The sequence below is a fragment of the Narcine bancroftii genome, chromosome 3 (genome assembly GCF_036971445.1).
Source record: "Narcine bancroftii isolate sNarBan1 chromosome 3, sNarBan1.hap1, whole genome shotgun sequence".
Taxonomy (NCBI): Eukaryota; Metazoa; Chordata; class Chondrichthyes; order Torpediniformes; family Narcinidae; genus Narcine; species Narcine bancroftii.
The window spans coordinates 303,033,903-303,055,757 of NC_091471.1; the positions used below are offsets into that span (position 1 = coordinate 303,033,903).

At 46.7% G+C, this 21,855-nt stretch overlaps 1 protein-coding gene across 4 annotated transcripts in view; it reads right to left on the reverse strand.

Annotated features, from left to right (window-relative positions):
- unc93b1 (unc-93 homolog B1, TLR signaling regulator) overlaps positions 1-16,883 on the reverse strand; it is a 54,165-nt gene extending 37,282 nt beyond the window's left edge. The window contains exons 1-12 of one of the 4 annotated variants that reach the window (XR_011354587.1): positions 16,792-16,883; positions 13,793-13,877; positions 13,056-13,191; positions 12,177-12,330; positions 10,947-11,108; positions 10,175-10,304; positions 7,181-7,274; positions 6,580-6,704; positions 5,996-6,178; positions 5,063-5,342; positions 4,581-4,699; positions 1,448-1,525 (exon numbers count right to left, since the gene is read on the reverse strand). Coding sequence is in view for 3 of the 4 variants with exons in the window: in XM_069928772.1 (XP_069784873.1) it covers positions 3,846-4,169; positions 4,581-4,699; positions 5,063-5,342; positions 5,996-6,178; positions 6,580-6,704; positions 7,181-7,274; positions 10,175-10,304; positions 10,947-11,108; positions 12,177-12,330; positions 13,056-13,191; positions 13,793-13,877; positions 16,792-16,805 (1,806 nt within the window). In the remaining variant the exon portion in view is untranslated. The other 3 variants (XM_069928774.1, XM_069928772.1, XM_069928773.1) reach the window with 3 other exon arrangements.
- Between the last annotated feature and the right edge of the window lie 4,972 nt (positions 16,884-21,855).

Here is a 21,855-nt window from a genome sequence, read left to right on the forward strand (position 1 = left end):
AGATTCATACCATGAACTCACACCAACAGGAAGAGTGAAACGTGTGAGTGGGTGAAGAAATATTGGGAAAATGTAAGAGCTGAAATGATTGTGAAAGCTTTGAAGAAGTGTAGAATTAGTAATGCCCTTGATGGCACTGAAGACTATGCATTATTTGAAGACTGATACCAGCATTAGTGATGAAGAGTTTTTGGGCATTGATGATGATGGATACTGATGAATTTTCGTGCTTTGAAGATTATTAAAGTTTTTGTTACAGAAAGACTGAATCTCATGCATATCACACATGGACAGGAAAACAATCAAGTTCTACAAAGAATGAAAACAAAACCTACATAAAAGAATCAGAAAGCAGCAATCAAAATTCTTTGGACACATCATGCAAAGTGATAAATTAGAACATTTAGTTATAACTGGAAGGAAAAAAAGCAGAGGTAGGCAGAGAATGAAAATGATAGATGGATTAACATCATGGTTAGAAACAGGGGAGGCAAGAACTACAATTCGAAGGGTCAGAGACCGTGAAGGATGGAGAGACATGATCTCCCTCACCGAACTGCAAAGCATCTGAATGAATGAGTTTATGATATCCATACTGGTAGCTTGTTCTCTTATAAAATATTTTCCATTATAGCTAAGCTGCTTTTATTTTCTCTTGTTAATTACAGCAATATTATTATTAAATATTTTTCCTTTTGTCCTAGTTGCATGTTTTGTCAAAGTTTTAAATGCTTACCCTGCAATTGTGGGGCGGGGGGGGGGGGGATAGGGTGGGGGTCTTATATGCCTGTGGATCTTGTATGCTATCAAATGCAGTAAGTTATTATTTCCTCATTTGACTGAAAGTTGCTGCTTTATTTCATACTTTTTCCTATCATAATCAAGGTCTGAGCTGCTTCCATCGACAAGATCAATTTTCCATGCTCCTCACTAGATTCGGTTGTGTCACCATGTGGAAAAAAAGTTATTACAATACTTTTTGTGTCCGGTAAGGCACTTATTACATAACTGTATAATACTGTCACCGCTCATCTTAGTCTTAGAACTTGGATTCATAATCATATCCGAAAGTATAACCTATTTCAGAGAACTGCCAAATCATTTGAAGAATCTTGTTGATACTGTAGCTCAGTGTTTGATGGACTAGCTGAAGTCCAAAATGCAAAACAACAGTGGGCTGCCTCATTGTTTGTAGATGACTCTGCTTGGATTGGAGCTTCGAAATGTGGTGAAAACTGGTGCTTTTCTGGCTCAGGTGATAAGGTGTCCTTCACCAACTGAGCATCAGGGGAGCCAAACAACTACAACTTCTTGTTCGGTGGAAAGGAGGAGTGTGTTGAGTAGCCATAAATGGAATTACGAAAGTTGTTCTGATGAAAACAATTTTATTTGCCAAAAATTGGAAGTAGTACTTTCCATAATCACAAAGACACAATGAGGAACTTACCAGGTACTTGCATATCTTGATGAAGGGCTTAAGCACTGGTCATGGTGTTGAGAAAGGTCAGGTTCAAGAGAGACGAGTCTGGACACAAGGGTTTGCAATCAAATGTTACTTTTATTAACACACAATTAATAGAAGAGCATGGGAAAATATTTAATTTAATAAAACATACATGGACAATTGATAATAGAGCATAGGAAAATATATGCACAATTTAATAAAACATGCACACAATTGATAGAAGAGTGTGGGGAAAATCTACTGAAAGTATTGATCTATAGCAATTGATTTCAAACCTTTTCTTTCCACTCACATACCACCTTAAGTAATTCCTATGCCACAGTGTGATTAGTAAGGGATTACTTAAGGTGGTAAGTGAGTGGGGAAAAAAAAGTTGAGAACCATTGCTCTAGGCCCAATTGTTACTGAAATATTTGGCTTGAGAAAAATGGTCATTGGCCTATTTCCTTTGGAGTTATGAAACCGTTCACATAATGAGTCAATTAGGTCCAATTAAAATAGTGGTTTTCAAACTTTTTCTTTCCACTCACCACCTTAAGTAATCCCACTGCTATCTATCATTGGGGGCTGGTGGCGGACTGCTGGGGGACACTGGGGCGGCAGGCTTCAGACTGTTCAAACTGAGGAGAAACCCACAGATGAGCTTGTTCACTGCACAAGGTGAGAGCAGCACGGTGGGATCACTGTGGGGGCTGGTCTTTTATTAGAGTGTCACTCCCTCACACTAATCTCCTCTCCCTTAATATCTGGTCTATCAGCGACTGTCTTGAATATATTCAGTAACTGAGCATTCACACCCTCCTTCTGTAGAGTTCCAGATTCAGTACCCTTTAACACATACTTTTTATCATATTCATGAATCATCAAGCCCTATTCTGAAAGACCAACAGCCACCCCACATCTGTCTTGTCAAAACCATGAATTATGTACTTATGAATTAAATCATCTCTCATTTTTCTCCCAGCAACACATCAGTGCTTCACCCACCTAATGAAATGGCGAGTCTAGTAGACGATTCATCACTATTTTATCTCCAGCTCATTTCATCTCCAGCTCCAGCCATTTCATCACCAGCTCATTTCATCTCCAGCTCCAGCCATTTCATCTACAGCTCATTTTAGACTTCTGCGTTTATGGGAGCCTGCATAGACATCCCATGGGTTAAAACCCAAGCGCCTGTCGGTCAGGTATTCCCTAGTGAATTACTCAGGGCCAGCCAGATCAACTCTGCCTTTTACCTTTGCTGTATATTTGCTGTATTAAAAAGATTTTTCCTATTGTTCTACCTGCATGTTTTGTCCAAGTTTTAACTGTTTACCTGTAAATTCACTAAAAAAATATATAGTACACACCCCCAAATTGGGCACAGATTGCCCTTTTCCACAGATGGCGTTCTGGGGCTGACTCTTCGCCTGCTCCCAAAAAAAAACTGGGACTGGAATGACCCCACCATTCTGTGACGGTGGATTTTAGACAGCAAGCCGAGCGTAAAAAAAGCCATAAGTATTCCGGAATGAGACAGGCGAATGGACGCAAGAAAAATAGGTTTTGGATGTGAGGGAGGGAAGGGGAGATGGTTGTTGGGGATGGCAGAACGACTCTACACTGTGCCAGAATGTTCTATGTACTTGTGGAGGATCATAAAACACTGAGAAGGAATGGGTGAGGTCAATAGGCACAATCACCTCCCTACCAGGGACAGGTGGATCACCAACAAGAGAGCTGTCTGCAGTTGTGGTCTGCACACATGGGAGTGTGGGTCGTGTGGTGCAGAGGATATTCAGTGAGATGGAGCCTGAATTCGCAGGGACTCACAACAGGGGGCGAATTTTAGATGGGTCGCTCCCTTCCAGGAACACATGCAGCTGAGGGGGGGTGGGGGTGACAGTGTGAGTGGTTCAGGTCTGGATCATGGGGTAGGAGGAGATGCAGGAATCACAGACAGAGATCAGCTGGTGGTAAAAGACATGGTGAAATGGCTGGGAGCAGTGGAAGAGCAGGGAGGGAATGGCATGAAAGGCCTGTTCAGTGGGCACACAAATCCCATCACCAACTCACAATTTTCTATGTAAACTGTAATGTTGCAGTTTGTGTGGCCGGTCAAGGAGGTGTGCTGCGGAGCACTGGTGGAATCAGCGCTGCCCGCCCACACCCCCCCACCCTGTTACTACTGAATGAGGGGAGGGAAGGAAGTGGATTATCTCACAACACAGAGTGGTGGGGTCACGTTTAATAATTATTCACAAAAACCGAGGGGGAGTTGGAGAGAGGACGGTTGCAGAGTGGGGGGTGAAGAGCGTGGGGGTGAGCAAGTGGAGTGGGGGGGGGAGGGATGAAGGAAGGGTGGTTGGGGAGAGGGAAGGGAGAGAAGGAGGAGGCCTCATAGTGGCTGCTCATCCGCGTCAGTCCCCAACTGTTCGTACACCCGAGGACGGCAGAACTCAGGCCTGGGGGATTGCGCAGGGGGAACTGGGGCAGGCTGGGGGTCAACAGGAGGTTCCTCATCCACCCGCTCATTCCCTTGCTCCTCCTCATCTGACTGGTCGGAGTTATCCTCCTCCAGGTACCGGTAACCCTTCACCTTGTGCCGCGGTTTGGGTATGCGGGGAACACGGAACGGCTGCTTCAGGGAGAGTTTCTGCTCCATCCACAGGTAGGAAAGGATGGAGACCACCAGGGTAACCAGGAGGATGGACAACTTCACCTGTGGATGCCAAACACCCAGAGTCACAAACTTCCCCCATTCCATCACATACTCCTAGGATGGGACAGAGTAAAGCTCCCTCTCCCCCATCCCATCACACACTCCTGGGGTGGGACATACAGAGAAGCTCTCTCTCCCCTGTCCCATCACACCCTCTTGGGGTCGGACTCAGAGTGAAGCTCCCTTCGCACTGTCCCGTCATACATTCCTGGGGGGGGTTGGGACACAGAGTGAAGATCCCTTCATACTATCCTGTCACACACTCCTGGGGTCAGACAGAGAGTGAAGATCCCTCTTCCCCATCCAATCACACACTCCCAGGATGGGACACAGACTGAAGTTCCCTCTGAACTGTGGGACCCTCTCTCCCCCCCCCCCCCCCCCGACTGAGTATCACCTACATCTACCCACCTTCATGTAGGTATTGGACCAGAGGTAGACTGCAAAGATGGCCATGACTTGGCACCAGTTGTAGATCGAGAAGGCAAAATCCTGGCGTTCCTTATCCTCGTAGAACATTCCCACGATAGCTGTGATGCAGAGTGGATGGGGTAGGGTGGAAAGAGTGTGGTGGAGAAAAAGGTGAAATTAATAGAGATTAGGTGTATCTCTCTCTCCCAACCTTTCTTTGTGTTTTCCCCTCTCATTTCTTTCTGGTTTCCGTCCCCACCCTCCTCCCCTTGCCTCCTTCCCCTCTCTCCCCTCCCTTGCCCCCATCCTCTCTCCCTCTTGCACCCCTCTCCAACCTTGCCCCCACCCTCTCCCTCGCATCCCTCCCCTTGACCCCGTTTCCCTGATCTTCCCTCCCCCTCTCTCCCTTTCTCCCCCTCACTCTCTCTACCCCTGTCTCCCACTCTCTTTAACCCCCCCCCCACCTCTCTCTCCCCACTCACTAGTCAATCCGGTTTTGTTCAGGGCACTGCCAAGCCCCCACAACACAGCCACGGTGTAGAGGGCGGCAACGTCGAGGGAGCTGGCATGGCGAGGTTGTGGTGCCCAGCAGAACAGTCCGATCAGGAGGAGGCAGTGAACAAGTGCTCCAGACAAGAGAGAAACCCTTCGGTGGAACTTAAGCATCAACAGTCCCAGAAGGGAGCAGAGAGAGGATGAGGCTCCGTACACCATGATCAAAGAGGCGAGGTGCTCCATTCCCAGGGAACAGACTCCATATGACTTTGGGGGGGGAGGGGTTAGGGGGGGAGAATGCATAGAGAGAGGTGGAGATGAAGGTGAAGGTGGAGAAAGAGGGAGTGGAGTGAGAGAGGGGTAATGAGAGGGAGAGAGGGGCAAAGAGATGGGGAGAAGAGAGAGAAAGGGGTGTAGAGGGTGTGGGTAGCGAGAGGTGGTAGAGTGATGGGGAGAGGAGTCATTGGGAGGTGGAAAGTGGGAGAGGGGGAGGTGGATAGAGGGGGGGAGGATGAGAGGGAGGGAGGGGTAGTGGAGTAAGAGGGGATGGGAGAGAGATGGGGAAATATTACTTCAATCCATTTCTTGACACTGATCCACTTCCCTCCCTCCTTGAACATCAGCTGACGTACCACCACCACCACCCCTATCCCTCCCCACTCTCCCCCATCACGGGGAGGGACCCCACTCACCTGGGAGATCCCTGACGGGGAGAGACCTCACTGTGGTATGACCCCTGATTTCATGGAGTGACCTCTAACTGCATGGAGGGATCCCTACCCATCAGAAAGCCCTTGACCCCCAGAATAAATCCTCAACTAGAGGAAAGACCCTGACTCTTGGGAGAGATCCCTGACCCCGTGATATGAGCACTGACCCAGTGGTGTGACCACTGACCATGTCGAGAGACTCCCACTCACTAGCACGATTCCGGTGCAGGCGAACACCACTTCAAACCCACTGTAGATGAAGAACGGGATGAGGTGGCGCAGCCGATAGTCCCTCAGATGTTTGAAGGGCAGCTGGAAGATGTTCCCCCATCCAATGCTCCGCAGGTCGATCTCCTCAGTGGGGCGATAGGCTGGGCCGCAGAGAGTTAGCACCTGGGGCAGGGACAGAAAGAGAGGGGGCAAGAGAAAGGGGGGGGGCAGAGAGAGGATGAGAGAGTGAGACAAGTTAGGGGTGAGGGAAAGGGGGGTTGGGGATGGAGAGGATATGAGGGACTAACGGAGACTGGTGGTGATGGGGAACAGGGACAGGTCAGGGGAGAACTCAGGCTTTGGGCAAGCAGGGGAAGAGGGCGATGGGGATGGGGCAGTCGGAACGGGGAAGGTGCAGAGGCAACGGGATGGGTGCAAAGGGAACAGGGAAGGTGCACAGGCAATAGGGAGGGTGCAGAGAGAATAGGGAGGGTGCAGAAGCAAGGGGAGAGGATAGGTCCAATCCCCTGGCCTGGGGAGGTGTAGTCAGGGCGGAGAGAGTCTCCCGCCGCCCCTCTCTGTACCAGCAGCATGGCAAGGAAGGCAGCCGCCATCAGCACGCTCTCCATCTTGATCAGGCTGATGCTCTGTGGAAGCTTCTGGAGGACAGTCTTGTTGAAGCCCTCAATGATGCCCACAGCCTTGGTCCCTGGGGGTGGACAGGGCAGAGGAAGGAGGATCAGGAGAAGGTGTCGGAATCCGTGACCTCATGTCTGCATCTGCGTGTTCCCTGCATGAACTCCATGCATTATCCAGTTTCCACGTTCATCCGAGCTCTCCGAGTCCCAATCTCCAAACTCTGTCCATCCCAGTAATCTGCACTTTGTGACCCTTGAACTCCATGACCCCGTGACCACTGCACTCCGTGATTCAGTGACCCCTGCACCCTGTGACCATTGCTCTTCGTGACCCCCCTCACCCTGTGACCCAGTGATCCCTGCACTATGACCCCTGGTTCCATGACCCAGTGACTCCTGCACTCCTACCCCTCATCCCATGATCCAGTGACCCCTGCACTCCGTGATCCATCGCTTTGTGACCCTGTGACTCCCTCACACGATGCTCCAGTGACCCCCACCCCCTGCCCTCCATGACCCTCTCACACTGACCCTTTGAGGCTCTCACCACAGTGATTGACGTTGAACAGAGTGTGGTTGGCTCGACACAGATAGGAATCCAGGAACACAGCCGTTGGCAGCTCAGCACAGATAAAACTCATCTACAACACAGATCAGGGCCAGGTCAACAGATATCACAGAGTATTCCTGCTCTTCCGAACCCAGGGTCACTGGGCAGTGACTGATCAAGGTTCTCTCTCTGTCTCTCATACTCTCTCCCATTGCCCATTTACAAGACATTCTCTCTCTCTCTCTATCTTCTCTATCTCTCTTTCTCCCTCCTCTCCATCTCTTTCTCTCATTCTCTATCTCTGTCTCATTCTCTAGCTCTTTTTCTCTCTCCATCCCCCCTGCACAGAGGTTGTCTCTCTCTCTCTTCCTGACTCTCTCTCCAACTGTTTAAAGAGTAAATCACTCTCTCTGAATCCCTCTCTCTCTTTCTCTCCATCCCCCATTTGGAGAGGGAATCACTTTATCTCTCCACAACCTCTTTACAAAGTGAATCCTTTCTCTTTCTACCCATTTACAAAGGGAACATTTCTCTCTCTCTCACACACTTACTTCATCCCCTGTTTACAGAGGGATTCTCTCTCCATTCCCCTTTCCATAGTGAATCTCTCTCCAGCCCTTTTCTCACTGGCACCTTGTCCCAGAAATTGATGGCCAATTTACTGGTTAAGGGTCCAGTGGGAAAGCGATTAATTGGCAATTAATTGGACAATTGATTAATTGGCACGCCGGCGACAAATCATGTCAGGGATTGAAGGTCCCTACTCACATCCCCAGTGTCAGCTGACGCTCGTGTGCTGACTAACCCAGTGTGAAAAGGACAAGCAACACATTTCTTGCTGAAGGTTAACTCTCATATCCACGGGGATGACTTGTGGTCAATGTGAAAGCAGGTAATGTCCTGGTTAAAAGTGGCCCAGTGTGAACATCAAAAATGGCTTCTTTAACCAGGACACTGAACGGCCAATTAATTGGGATGCCAGTGAAAAAAAGGCTTCTGTCTGTCTCTCATTCTCTATTCCCATTTACAAGGGAATCTATCTCTCCCTCTTTCGCTCTCTCTCACAGACACACTATCTCTCTTTCTCTTGCTTTCTGTCTCCATACCCCTGGGAATAGAGGAATTCTCTCTCCATTCCCATTTTACAGTGTGAATCCCTGTTTGTCTGTATATATACCCATTTAGAAAGGTATTATCTTTCTCTCTCTATACCACTGTTCAGAGACCCATTTACACTTTATAAAAGGGCCAACTATCTCTCCATCCCCGTTTACAGAGTGAACCTCTAGGCCATTTCATGTCAGGCCTCTGCCTGGAGGCCGGCTAAAAGAGCGGATCAAAAACTTAAAACTTGCATTTCAAACAACAGCCCTAAAATACGTCATAAATACGCGGTAGAGCAATGGCCATCTTCCTTACCCATAATCCCCCCACACAGCTGGAACCGCTCTGTAGTTCCTAGAACAGTTTCAGCTGCGTGGGGAATTATGGGTAGGGAAGATGGCCATTGTTCTGCCACGTTTTGAGCCACAGAGAGCGGCCCTGAAGGCCAAAGGGTATCCCACTCTTTTTCTCCCCATCCCTGATTACACAGGGAGCCTCTCTTTCTTTCCCTTTTTCTCCTCTATCTCTTAATACCCTTGTTTACAGAGTAATTCTCTCTCTCTCTCTCTCTCTCTCTCTATTGTGGAGAGAATCTTTCTCTCTACACCCATTTACAGAGTGAATTGCCCTCTCTGCATGCTGCTGTTTACAGAGTAAGTCTCCCTCTTTCTCTCTCCCCCTTTTGTTTATAGAGTACATCTGTCTGCCCCTCTCTCTCGTTCTCATTTGCTCTTTCCAACCTCCAGTTTATAGAGGGAGCTTCTCTTTACCCATTTAGAGGAAGTTTCTCTCCCTCTCTTTCTATCCTGTTTAGAGTGAATCTCTCTCTTGTACTTCTTTCCTTCCATCTTCTCACTTAAAGAAGGAATCTGTCTCTCTCTCTCCATCCCCCTGTGTACAATATATATCTCTCTCTCCCTCCCTTTCCATCCCCTCATTTACAGAGGGTCTCTCTTCCCCCCTCCCCCCGTGCGTTCACTCTCTACGAATTTCAAGAGGGTCTCTCTCTCTTTTTTGCTGCATTCCCTCTTTACAGAGTGATTCTGTCTGTCTGTGTCTGTCTTTCAATTTACAGAGGGAGTCTATTTCCATTTACTGAGTTAGTCTCTCTCATTCTCTGCCTCTTCATTCTCCTGTTTACAGAGTGATCCTCTCTCACTGTCTCTCTCTCTCTCTCTCTCTACCCACTTACAGAGGATCATACCACAGTGAGGTCTCTCCCTGGTCAGGGATCTCCCAGATGAGTGGGGTCCCTCCCAGTGATGGGGGAGAGTAGGGAGGGATAGGGGTGGTGGTGGTGGTACGTCAGCTGATGTTCAAGGAGGGAGGGAGTGGATCAGTATCAAGAAATGGATTGAAGTAATATTTCCCCATCTCTCTCCCATCCCCTCTTACTCCACTACCCCTCCCTCCCTCTCATCCTCCCCCCCTCTATCCACCTTCCCCTCTCCCTCTCTTTCCACCTCCCAATGACTCCTCTCCCCATCACTCTACCACCTCTCGCTACCCACACCCTCTACACCCCTTTCTCTCTCTTCTCCCCATCTCTTTGCCCCTCTCTCCCTCTCACTACCCCTCTCTCTTTTTCTTTCTGTCTTTCCATGCCCCTGTTTACAGTGAATCTGTCTCTCTCATTTATACTCTCTCTCAATCCCCCTCACTCATTTACAAAGATAGTCTCACTCACTCTCTCCCTCTCTTTCACTCTCTCTGTCTCTGTACCCCTGTTTGCAGAGTAAACCTCTCTCTCTCCTTCACTTTCCAAGAGGGAATCAAGGTCTTTCTCCCAGTTTACAGAGAGAATATCTCTCTCTTTCACACATATTCTCTCTCGCTTTTCCTTCCCCATTTACAGAGGGGGTCTCTATCTCTCTAACAGTAACTTACATTGAAGAAGAAATAGAAGATGCACTGGAAGATGATGATATATTTGTGACAGGCCCCCTTGGGAGGCTTCTGTTGGTCTTGCACATGGTCCTCCTTGTAATGGACATATTCATAATATTTCTGTGCCATCCTGGGGAACAGCACAAGACGGGAGCTGGTGAAAGTGCATCAAGATCTTCTGACATTCCTACATCCCCTCTGCACCCTTCCTGTCACCCACTCCTGGTGTAGGACACAGAGTGAAGCTCCCTCCACACTGTCCCATCACACAATCCTGGGGTGGGACACAGAATGAAGCTCCCTCTCCTCATCCCATCACACACTCCCAGGGTCGGACTCAGAGTGAGGCTCTCTTCGCACTGTCCCATCACACATTCCCGGGATGGGACACAGAGTGAAGCTCTCTAACTCTGTCCTGTCACACACCCCTGGGATGGGACACAGAGTAAAGCTCCCTCCACATCATCCTGTCACACCCTCCAAGGGTGGGGCACAGCGTGAAGCTCCCACCGCACAGCCCTGACACACACTCCCCGGGTGGAACACAGAGTGAAGTTCCCTCTGCGCTTTCCTGTCACACGCTCCTGGAGTGAGACACAAAGTGAAGCTCCCTCCACACCATTACCATCACACATTCCCAGGGTGGGACACAGAATAAAGCTCCCTCCACGCTGTCCCATCACACACTCCCGAGGTGGGACACAGAGTGAAGCACCCTTCACATCACCCCATCCCATACTACTGGGATGGGACAGGGTTTGGGATGACTGACCTGGTGATGTAATTTCCCACAGCAGCCCAGAGAGGAACAATGGCAGCTCCAATCGCCACGGCGGATGGGACCAGCGTGTAGTATCGCTCCCAGTAATTGGTGGAGACAAAGAGAGCATAGATACCCATTGCCAGGAACATCATCCACTTAGTGCCCAGGAACCTAGGAAGAAGACAGATGGGAAGGTTCAAGGTCAGAGGGCAAGGGTTAGGACCAGAGGTGAGGGGCAGAAAACAGGAATCAGATCTCAGACCAAGTCTGTCAAGATTCCTAATTCCATTCCACCCAGTTATCCCATTGCATACCCATCCCCTCTCCACGTTCCTATCACAATTCCCCCCAAGCACAACCGTGCATCCCATCCCAAACAATCTCTTCCCATCCATGGGCAACATCGTTAGCAGAGCAGTGAGTGCAATGCTGTTTCAGCACTAATGATCGGGATCCTGTGCTCTCTGTAAGGAGTTTGTATGTTCTCTCCATGTCTGCTTGGGTTTTCCATGGTGGCTCAACTGTTCAAAATGTACCAGGTGTTGTTGGTCCATTGGATGTAATTGGGTGGCAGACTTGTATGCCAAAAAGGCCTGTTAATGTGCTGTTCGTCTAAATTTTTTTGAAAAATGCATTCCCAACCCTATCCCATCCCTCCCGCTCAACTCGTTCCCATCCCTTCCATTTCTGACCCATCTTTTCCAATTCTCGACCCCTCATTCCATTCCCAACTCCATCCCGCACATCTTGTTCCCATTCCCATCCTAACTCATCCTGTCCATCCCAGCCTCAACACATCTCATTCTATTACAATACCCTCCAAAAACCTAGCTCAACCTCTAATTCCCAACCCATTCCATCCGCATTCCAACTCTATCCAACCTGAACCCATCTCCCTCTCATCCTGTTCCAATCCACCCCTCCAAACAAACCATCTCAACCTCTCATTCCCAGCCCCCTCACCTCCCAATCCTATCCCATTTCAACCCAACATTCCATCCCATTCCCATCTCCTCCAAACAACCCATCCAAACCTCTCATTCCCAGCCCAACCTCATCTCTTCCCATTCTAATCCTAACCTCTCACTCCCAACTTCATCCACATCCTGTTCCCATTGCTATCCTATCCTGGTTCCCTCCCCAACCTCCTGCCATTCCTTTCCAAACCCCAACCCTGTCCCCATCACATCCCCATCCATCCCATGCCATTCCCACATCCCCTCCTGGACAGAACCTCACCGGATGAGGACGGGCGTGTAGAGGAGGGCCACAACCGGGGTGACATTGATCCCCATCAGCATCTTCCTGTCGATGTCCTGCAGTCCCATGTTGCCATATTTCACCTCCCGGTAGGTCTCGTCGTAGTGAAGGATCAGCTGCATCTGCAGGAGGCCTGGGGGATAGAAGGGGAGGGGTGAGATGGAGTATGCAGAAGATGAGGGAGAGAGAGAGAGAGAGGAAGGGTGTGGGGAAAGTGAGGGTGGGGGAGGGTAGGAGAAGGGGAGAAAGAGTAGAGGAGAAAGGGGAAAAGAGAGGGGGAGGGGTAGAAAGAGACAGGGAGAGTGAGACGGAGAGAGGGACTGGGGGAAAGGGAGATTGGGGGATAAGAGGGAGACTGGAGGAGAGACAAACGGGAGAGGGAGAGACAAACTGTGGAGAGACAAACTGGAAAGAGGGGACTAGTTGGGGAAGACTATGACTGGGAGGATATTGAGACGGTGGAGATGAGAGACGGGGAAGAGAGAGGGGGAGAGAGATGGGGAGAAAGATGGGGGAGAGAGAAAGAGACAGGAAAGACTGGAGAGAGACACGGGGAAAGGAAAGATGGGGAGACAGAGTGATGGGAAGAGAGGGACTGGGGATAGAGGGTCTGGGGAAGAGTGACTGCAGTGAATGTGTAGATAGAGTGCAGAGAGAGAGAGTGGAGGGAGAGAGAGAAAGAGTGGAGGGAGAGGAAAGAGAGAGATGAAAGAGAGGGGAGAAAGATGAATGAGAGAGAGGGTGCTGGAGAAAGACGGAGAAGAAAGGAGAGAGAATTGGGATGAAGAGACTGGGGGAACCCATGCAATGAGGCTCCACTGGGGCCCTGGGATGTGGGTCCCTTGTGAAAGGACCTACCAAGGTAGACAGAGTAGGTGAGCAGAGTGCCTACACTGGCAGCCAGCAAGTTCTTCAGGACAGCGAGCCGCTTACGCCAGAAGTACTTCCTCTCCTCCTCCTCCTCGTTGTAGTCCTGCCCCATGAATGCATCGATCTGCGGAGGGCGAGAGATCAGAGCTAGCAGGGGCCTCAACCACTCTCCATTAGGCCTGCAACAACAATAGAGACCCAATCCATGGCCTACGATAGGAGAGGCCCACACCAAGGCCTACACAGACAGGAGAGGCACAGGCACTGATCTACACTGACAGTAGATGTCCAGGCATCAGGCCCTGGCCTATGACAGGAGAAGCACAGGCCACAACCTTCTCTGACAGGAGGGGCCCAGATCTCAACAGGAGCTACTCAAGCCCTGGGCTCTCTGATAGGAGACAGTCCCTGGCCTAAATTGACAGGAGATTCCCTGGCCCTGGGCTACTCTTAATGATGTGCCCAGGACCCATCCTGCACTGACAGGAGAGGCCAAGATGCCTGGCCCTGGCCTAGACTGACAGAGAGACCCAGGCTCTAGGCCCGATCCTGGCCTGTAATAGAGTGTTCTGGGCCCTAGCCTACACCATCAGAAGTTGCCCAGGCCCTATAATACTCTGAGGGTGATGCCCAGAACCAGGCCTACATTGACAGGAGAGACCCAGGCCTCAAAATGAGTGGTCGACCACTTCACCCTTCGATCCCCTCCCCACCCTCAGTATTACCTTGGCATCTTCATCAGGAAGAAAGGGCCCAGCTGCCATCCCATTCTGTCCGGGGTCCATCGCTGAACAACGAGTTTGGAGTGAGCTAATTGGGCACAACCATAAGTTCAAAGGACACAGTTAAAGGGCATCGTACCAATTTGATCCCTACCCCATGACCCCCACATGAACCCTAACCACTTCCCAAATCTTGATCTCCTACTCTGTTACCCCATTTGGTTCCCTACATCCCAACCTGTTTCTGTAGCCCCTCTGGTCCCCTGCACTCCTCCCTGTCTCTGTATCTCCTTCGGGTCCCCCTACACTAGGGTGGCCATTCCAAAAGGATATCACACACATACACGCAATGTGTTTTTAAAAAAATTATATATCTTTTCATAAGATTTAATTGGAATTGCAAAAACAACAAATGCAAAACACACAGAGATATATATAGTAACCTATGACTATGTCCTCTTTGGAATGGCCACCCTACCTACATCCTCCCTGTCTCTGTATCCCCCTCTGGTTCCAAATACCCCTCCCTGACTCTAACTTCCTCCAGCCACTTACACCCCTCCTTATCTCTGTAAACCCCTTTCCTCCCCCCCCCCCCCCAGTCCTCTACACCCTGTGACACATTGTTATATTTTATATTGTATATAGATATGTTTTAAAGGAGATAAATTGTTGGGGTTTTTTTAGTGTAGGTCACAAATACTTCACAACACAGATCTCATTTAAAATGCCAGAGCTCTGCTCAAGCCAGACAGTCTAGGTTCTCAGTGCATTTGTAAAGACAATGGAAACTGCTTTGCTGAAGGACTTCACAAGTAGGTGTTAATTGGACATGTTGTGGAGTCATGGATTATTGTTTTGGGAAAGCAACAGATGAATGGACTCAGAAGATTGGGTCCAGTGCCCCAATCTGTCTGAATGAAGTTTGCTGTTCAAAGAAGGTCATGTGTTTTGCAAGCAGACAGAGAGAGAGAGAGTCTAAAAGACAGAGAAACTGCTGGTTTTCTGCAGTGGCTTTGGAAGCTTGTTTGAAACCCCATTTTAAAGATGGGTTGTGAGTTCATAGTTCAGCCTGTTCAAAGTCCTTGTGGTCCATACAAGAGGAGATGGCTGGCTGTATAATGTTTTGCCTGAGATAAGGGAAACAGAAAAAGAACTCTGTGGTGACCTGAAAGAAAGAGGTAATCATCTGGAAAACCCTGATGGGACTAGTTTCTTCAGCAAGATACTGATGTGGCTAATCAGAAGGAATCAATTTATGTGCATGTCCAACGAGCAACAAATCTCTCTCTGAAAACGAACAAGAACCTTCCTGACCAGTCACCATTCACCTTTCAGCACCAAAGCCTGGCGATGATTCATAAATGTTACATTCTGTGCACAATTTAAGAATTGCCCGATACCAGTGAACTTGGAGGAGTGAGATTAGACCGTGAATCAAAGAACTTTTCTGAACTTATACACACATTACATATACGTGAGTTTAGAATTAGAAGGGGGTTAAGTTAGATTAAGTTAATTTAATAGTAAAAAGTTTGATCCTGTTTTTATGTTTAAAGAAAATTAAAAGTAACTTTTGTCTAAGTAACCACTTGTTTTGGTGAATTTCTATTGTTTCCTTCCGGGTTTTGGGGTCCTCTGGCCAGTCATAAACCAGTCTCTGTAACCCTTACATTCCTCTCTGTATCTGTAATCTCTTCTGGTCCCCTACATTCCACCCTGTTTCTGTATCCCCCCCTCTAGTCCCCTGCACTCCTCCATGTCTCTGTATCCACCTCCAGTTGTCAACACCACTCCCTGTCTCTGTAACTCCCTCCATTCATCAACACCCCTCCCTATCTCTGTAACTCCCCTCCCCCATCCCCTACAACCCTACTGTAAACCCCCCCCCCTCCAGTTCCCTACACTCCTCCCTGTCTCTGTAATCTCCCCCACTACCCCCTCAGGTTCCCTACACCCCATCTTTGTAGCCCCTACACTCCTCCTGTCTCTGAAACTCCTTCCAGCCCCCTTCACCCCTCCCTGTCTCTATAACTCCCTCCAGGCCCCTACACCCCTCCCTGTCTCTGTAAAACCCCTCCAGTTCCCTACACTCCTCCCTGTCTCTGTAATCCCTACACCCCATCTCTGAAACTCCTTCCAGCTCCCTTCATCCCTCCCTGTCTCTATAACTCCCTCCAGGCCCCTACACCCCTCCCTGTCTCTGTAAAACCCCTCCAGTTCCCTACACTCCTCCCTGTCTCTGTAATCCCCATGCCCCTCAGGTCCCCTACACCCCATCTCTGAAACTCCTTCCAGCTCCCTTCATCCCTCCCTGTCTCTTTAACTCCTTCCAGGCCCCTACACCCCTCTCTGTCTCTGTAACTCCCTCCGGTCTTGAAATGTTTTTTTTCTCTCTCTCTACCCCCCTCCCCCACCCCCATTTACAGAGGGAGCCTCCAATTTTTTTTCAATGTGGGCTCCTCTCTCTCTCTCTTTCGCACACGAGCTCTAGCTTCCTCGCCACCCCCCCCCCCTTTCACACAAACACAGTCTCTCCCCACTCACCCTGACACACAGGCACTCTCCCTCTCCCCTTCCCTCACGGTCTCCGACCCGCTCCGTGCCTCCGTTTATTGTCCTCTCCCCCTCCGCCCGAAACTGCCCCAGTTCCCCTTTCCCTCCAGATCGCCACACTTCCGCACCGGGACTCCGGCTGCAGACATCGCTCCCAGCCGCCCGCCCCTTAAAGCGGCACCGGCGCTGTCTGAACGGGGGAGGACGAGCGGCTGAACTTGGCGAGTCCCGGGTCTCCGGTTCCAGGGTGTGTGATCCGACAGCACAGCGCTGGAGGCCGTTCGGCCTGCGCTGTCGGTGCTATGCACGGAGCTCACTTCAGCTCCGTCTCTGCTACGTGCAGTGCAATGGTTCCTGAATTGAAACCTTACCCACCCCAGAGCCTGGACCAGATCCCAGGGAATCTATTATTCTATATATATATATGTAAAAGTCGGATCACGTACCAATCTGTAACCATCTCCCGGGGATTGTTGGACTCTGGCTTTACTTTATTTACTCTTAATTTAGTCTATGTGTGAGCTGAGTCCAGCGCGTTCGTTGAATGAAGTGATAGGAGAAGGTATTCGGTTCAACAGTCAGTTTATTACACCACACAGCACAGCACAGCACAAGAATAAAACTTAACAGAGCTCTGGGTCAGTCTGTTAGTTCATAGGTCACCTGCCAGTGAGCTACTCCCCGAGACTGACCCCTATTGTCCAGTTGGCACAGTTTATATAGGTCAATCTTATCACACAGAACAAAAGTTGTTTTCCCTGCTAGATCTTTTTGCATAAGGGTTATCACAAGTCGTCTCCTGTTTTGCAGATTTCTGGGGTGTAGCATTCCCATGTTAATCCTCCAGGCCAGACTATCCTGTTGTTTAGATCTGAAATTAATTCATCCCCAGATATTTCTAATCACCATTTGGTCCCTGTCTGGCCAATTTCTGCTGTTCTCTTTCACACCTCCTCGTGCCTTAATCCTCCTCCTAGACTGGTTTTCCATTCCCTTTGATTCTTGCGGGCCATTCTTTGTTCTGATCTGGCCTGTGTCTCCTGTGCTACTTCCCACCTCCTTCAGTTGAGCATTCCTCCTAAATCGTTTTATGCATATCCTCTCCCTGTATCTTGGGAGCGGCCAATTTCTGTTCAGCCAACTTTGCTCCATGCTGTGACAGCCACTTAGCCACATTCCTCTTTCCCTGACTCCTGCAGTACAAATAAACTTATTAATTAATCATTTATTTCATAATGTTTTAACCCCTAGATTCCAACAGGATCTGTTATTCTATATTTCAATCCACAAATCAGTCCCCAGCCTGTAACCTATTCCGGGGATCTATTTTTCTATGTATAAACCACTGGATTGGCTCCTCCCTAACCCCTCCCTGTGCTCCACCAGGGATCTGTTATTCCATATATAAACTCCTAGATCGATTCCTAGCTTGTGACCCACTCCTGGGGATCTTTTATTCTATATATAAGCCCCCAGATTAGATCCCAGCCTGTAACCCCTCCCAGGAATCTCTTAATCTCTATACAATCCTTGGATCAGTCCCAAACCTGTAAACTATACAAACCCCTGGTTCAATTATTTCATTGCTTCCAATGGTTGATGCATTATTCCTGAGGTAAAAACATCACTTTCTGTTGGAATGTTACCTCTGTGCAAACGGCATCGCCCCCATTGCAGTATTAACGCCCGACTGACTGCATGCTGGTGCACGTTGGTGCATTTTTATAATTTTTTTTATTTTTCACACTATAAACCATATTGATCAAGATACATACATTTTCCTTCTTAAATATATGCAGTGTCATTTTCTCCCCTACCTTCCCTCCTCCCCTCCCTCCCTCCCTCACCTCCCCTCCCATTTATTTAAAGTTCAGAATATAAGATACATAAAACCCGTCAAACAATGTTGTCACTCAATAAAAATAAACAAGAAATTCCACTGAGTCAGTTCTTTTCATTCTCTTCTCCTTCTGTCATTTTAGGTGGTAGATGTCCACAGTATGTTTTCTCTATTGTGTTTACAGAGGGAGCCATATTTGTTCAAATATTGTAATGTTATTTCTTAAATTATATGTTATTTTTTCTAATGGAATACATTTATTCATTTCTATATACCATTGTTGTATTCTCAAGTTATCTTCTAATTTCCAGGTTGACATAATACATTTTTTTGCTACAGCTAGGGCCATCATAACAAATCTTTTTTGTGCTCTATCCAAATCGAGTCCAAATTCTTTGTTTTTTATATTACTTAGGAGGAAGATCTCTGGGTTTTTTGGTATATTGCTTTTTGTGATTTTATTTAATATCTGGTTTAGATCTTCCCAAAATTTTTTCACATTCTCACATGTCCAAATTGCATGAATTGTTGTTTTCATTTCCTTTTTACAGCAAAAACATCTGTCTGATACTGTTGGGTCCCATTTATTTAACTTTTGAGGTGTAATGTATAGCCTGTGTATCCAGTTATATTGTATCATATGTAACCTCGTGTTTATTGTATTTCTCATAGTTCCGGAGCATAACTTCTCCCATGTTCCCCCCTTTCCATAAAAATTTCCTTATTATTTTCTTTAAATCCTTGAAGAATTTCTCTGTTAATTTGTCATTTTAATTTGTCGTTCAATGAATTCTCTAAAATCCTGTCTTTTAAGTAGCATGGAGTTTAATCTCCATCTATACATTCTTGGTGGGAAGTCCTCTAACTCTATTGTCAATAACAGGGGTGAGTGGTCCGATAATAGTCTAGCTTTATATTTCGTTTTCCTAACTCTCTCTTGCATGGGAGCTGATAACAGGAATAGATCTATTCTTGAGTATGTTTTATGTCTGCCCGAATAATATGAATATTCCTTTTCCTTTGGGTGTTGTTTCCTCCATATATCCAAAAGTTGCATTTCTTGCATCGATTTAATTATAAATTTGGTTACTTTGTTCTTTCTGTTAATTTTTTTTCCAGTTTTATCCATGTTTAAATCCATATTAAGGTTGAAATCCCCTCCTACTAGTATGTTCCCTTGCATGTCTGCTATCTTCAAAAAGATATCTTGCATAAATTTTTGATCTTCTTCATTAGGTGAATATACATTGAGTAAATTCCAAAACTCCGAATATATCTGACATTTTATCATTACATATCTCCCTGCTGGATCTGTTATTTCCTCTTCTATTTTGATTGGTACATTTTTACTGATTAATATAGCTACTCCTCTAGCTTTTGAATTATATGATGCTGCTGTTACATATTCTATCCAATCTCTCTTTAATTTCTTGTGTTCCACTTCAGTTAAGTGTGTTTCTTGTGCGAATGCTATATCAATTTTTTTCTTTTTTCAGTAAATTTAACAGTTTATTCCTTTTGATTTGGTTATGTATTCCATTAATATTTAATGTCATATAGTTCAACATAGCCATTTCATACTTTGTTTATCTTTCCTTTCCGTTTCCTCATCATCACCTTTCCTTCTTATCCATTTCTGCTTTCTTTTTTTGAACACATTATAAGACAACATTTCTAAAACATAAAATATTTCCATTATTCTCCTATCTAAAATTCCTTTAACCCCACTATCCCCTCCCCTTCCTGAGTTGCCCTTTGTCCCTTGTCGGGCAACCACATCTCCCCTCTCCATTTGGATTTGCGAATTCACTCACAAGCGTCAACTGATTTCACAGTGACCGTAATTCTTCCCCACCCAGCGTCCCCCAGAAAAGATTTTAATCTTCATATATAACAAAGGTCACTCTCTTAATTCCCCCATACTTCCTTTCTTCCCCTTCTTAGTTCTTACCTATACTCTATTTTTTTTATATATACATACATACATACACACACATATATATATTATATATATATATATATATATATATACCTACATACACACATACATATAGTTTGTGGTCATTTTTGTTCTTGTTACGTCTTCATCTCTCTGTCTGTTTTGTAGTTGTTCTGCAAATTTTCGTGCTTCCTCCGGATCCAAAAATAGTCTGTTTTGCTGCCCTGGAATAACTATTTTAAGTACCGCTGGGTACTTTAGCATAAATTTATATCCTTTTTTCCATAGGATCGTTTTTGCTGTATTAAACTCCTTCCTCTTCTTCAGGAGTTCAAAACTTATATCTGGATAGAAAAATTTTTTTTGACCTTTGTATTCCAGTGGTTTTTTGTCTTCTCTTATTTTCCTCATTGCTTTCTCCAATATATTTTCTCTTGTTGTATATCTTAAGAATTTTACTAGAATGGATCTTGGTTTTTGTTGCGGTTGTGGTTTAGGGGCTAATGTTCTGTGTGCCCTTTCTATTTCCATTTCTTCCTGTAATTCTGGTCTTCCTAGGACCCTGGGGATCCATTCTTTTATAAATTCTCTCATATTCTTGCCTTCTTCATCTTTCTTAAGGCCCACTATCTTTATATTGTTTCTTCTATTATAATTTTCCATTATATCTATCTTCTGAGCTAACAGCTCTTGTGTCTCTTTAACTTCTTTATCAGATTCTTCTAATTTCTTTTTTAAGTCATCTACTTCCATTTCTATGGCTTGTTCTTCCACCTTGTCCACGTTTTTTCCTAAATCTGACATGATCATCTCTAATCTATTCATTTTTTCTTCTGTACTTTTTACTCTTCTTTTTATTTCACTGAATTCTTGTGATTGCCATTCTTTTACTGATTCCATATATTCTTTTAAAAAAAATATATCCATGTACTTGCCCTTCCCTTCATCTTCCATTTCTCTGTGTTCTTCCTCTTCTTCTGAGTCCACTCCAGGATCTGTGTCCTTTACCTCTGTCTCTTCTGGTTTTCTTGTTGGATTTTTTGTTTTATTTTGTTGGGTATTTTTGGTCTTCTTATTTTTGCTAGAAGTGTCTTGCTGCTGGTCTTCTTCCTCTGGGTTGGTCATCTGTTGTTTCTATGATTTATTTTTACTCTCTTCTTTCTTGTTCTCATTATTTTCTATGTTTTGCTCTTGCTGCTTTGTTGTGGTTGTCAATTTCAGCTGTGGAGATCGACTCCTCAGCTGGTCCCCCCTCCCGTCAGTGTTATTTTTGTCTTGCGCATCGCGCATGTGCGACTCCTCGCGCATGCGCGGTTGCGCACTTTTGTTTGGCTCCGTGAGCCATTTTTGTAGTCCCGAGCTTAGGGAGCGGGCTTCTCTCTCCACGGCGGGCCTCCTCGTACAGGTAAGGCCTTCACCTTCTGCTTCCGACGTCTTTTCTTCTCTTCTTCCCGTTGCTTTTGGTTTTTCTTTCTTCGCTGCCATTTTCTCCACACTTTTACTTTCACTTTATTTTGGTTTTTGTGTTTGTGCCTTTGTTTTTTCTCTATCTTTTTTTTTAGCTTTTCTGGAGAGGGCTGGAGTTTCCCTATCGGCCACTACTCCATCACGTGACTCACGTTGGTGCATTTAATGCAACATTCTCCATCTGTTTGCATGCAGGCTGTTGTTATTCTAGTAGAGAAGCAGATAACTGTTTCTATCGAGGTACCTTGTAGTCGGAAGGCTGCG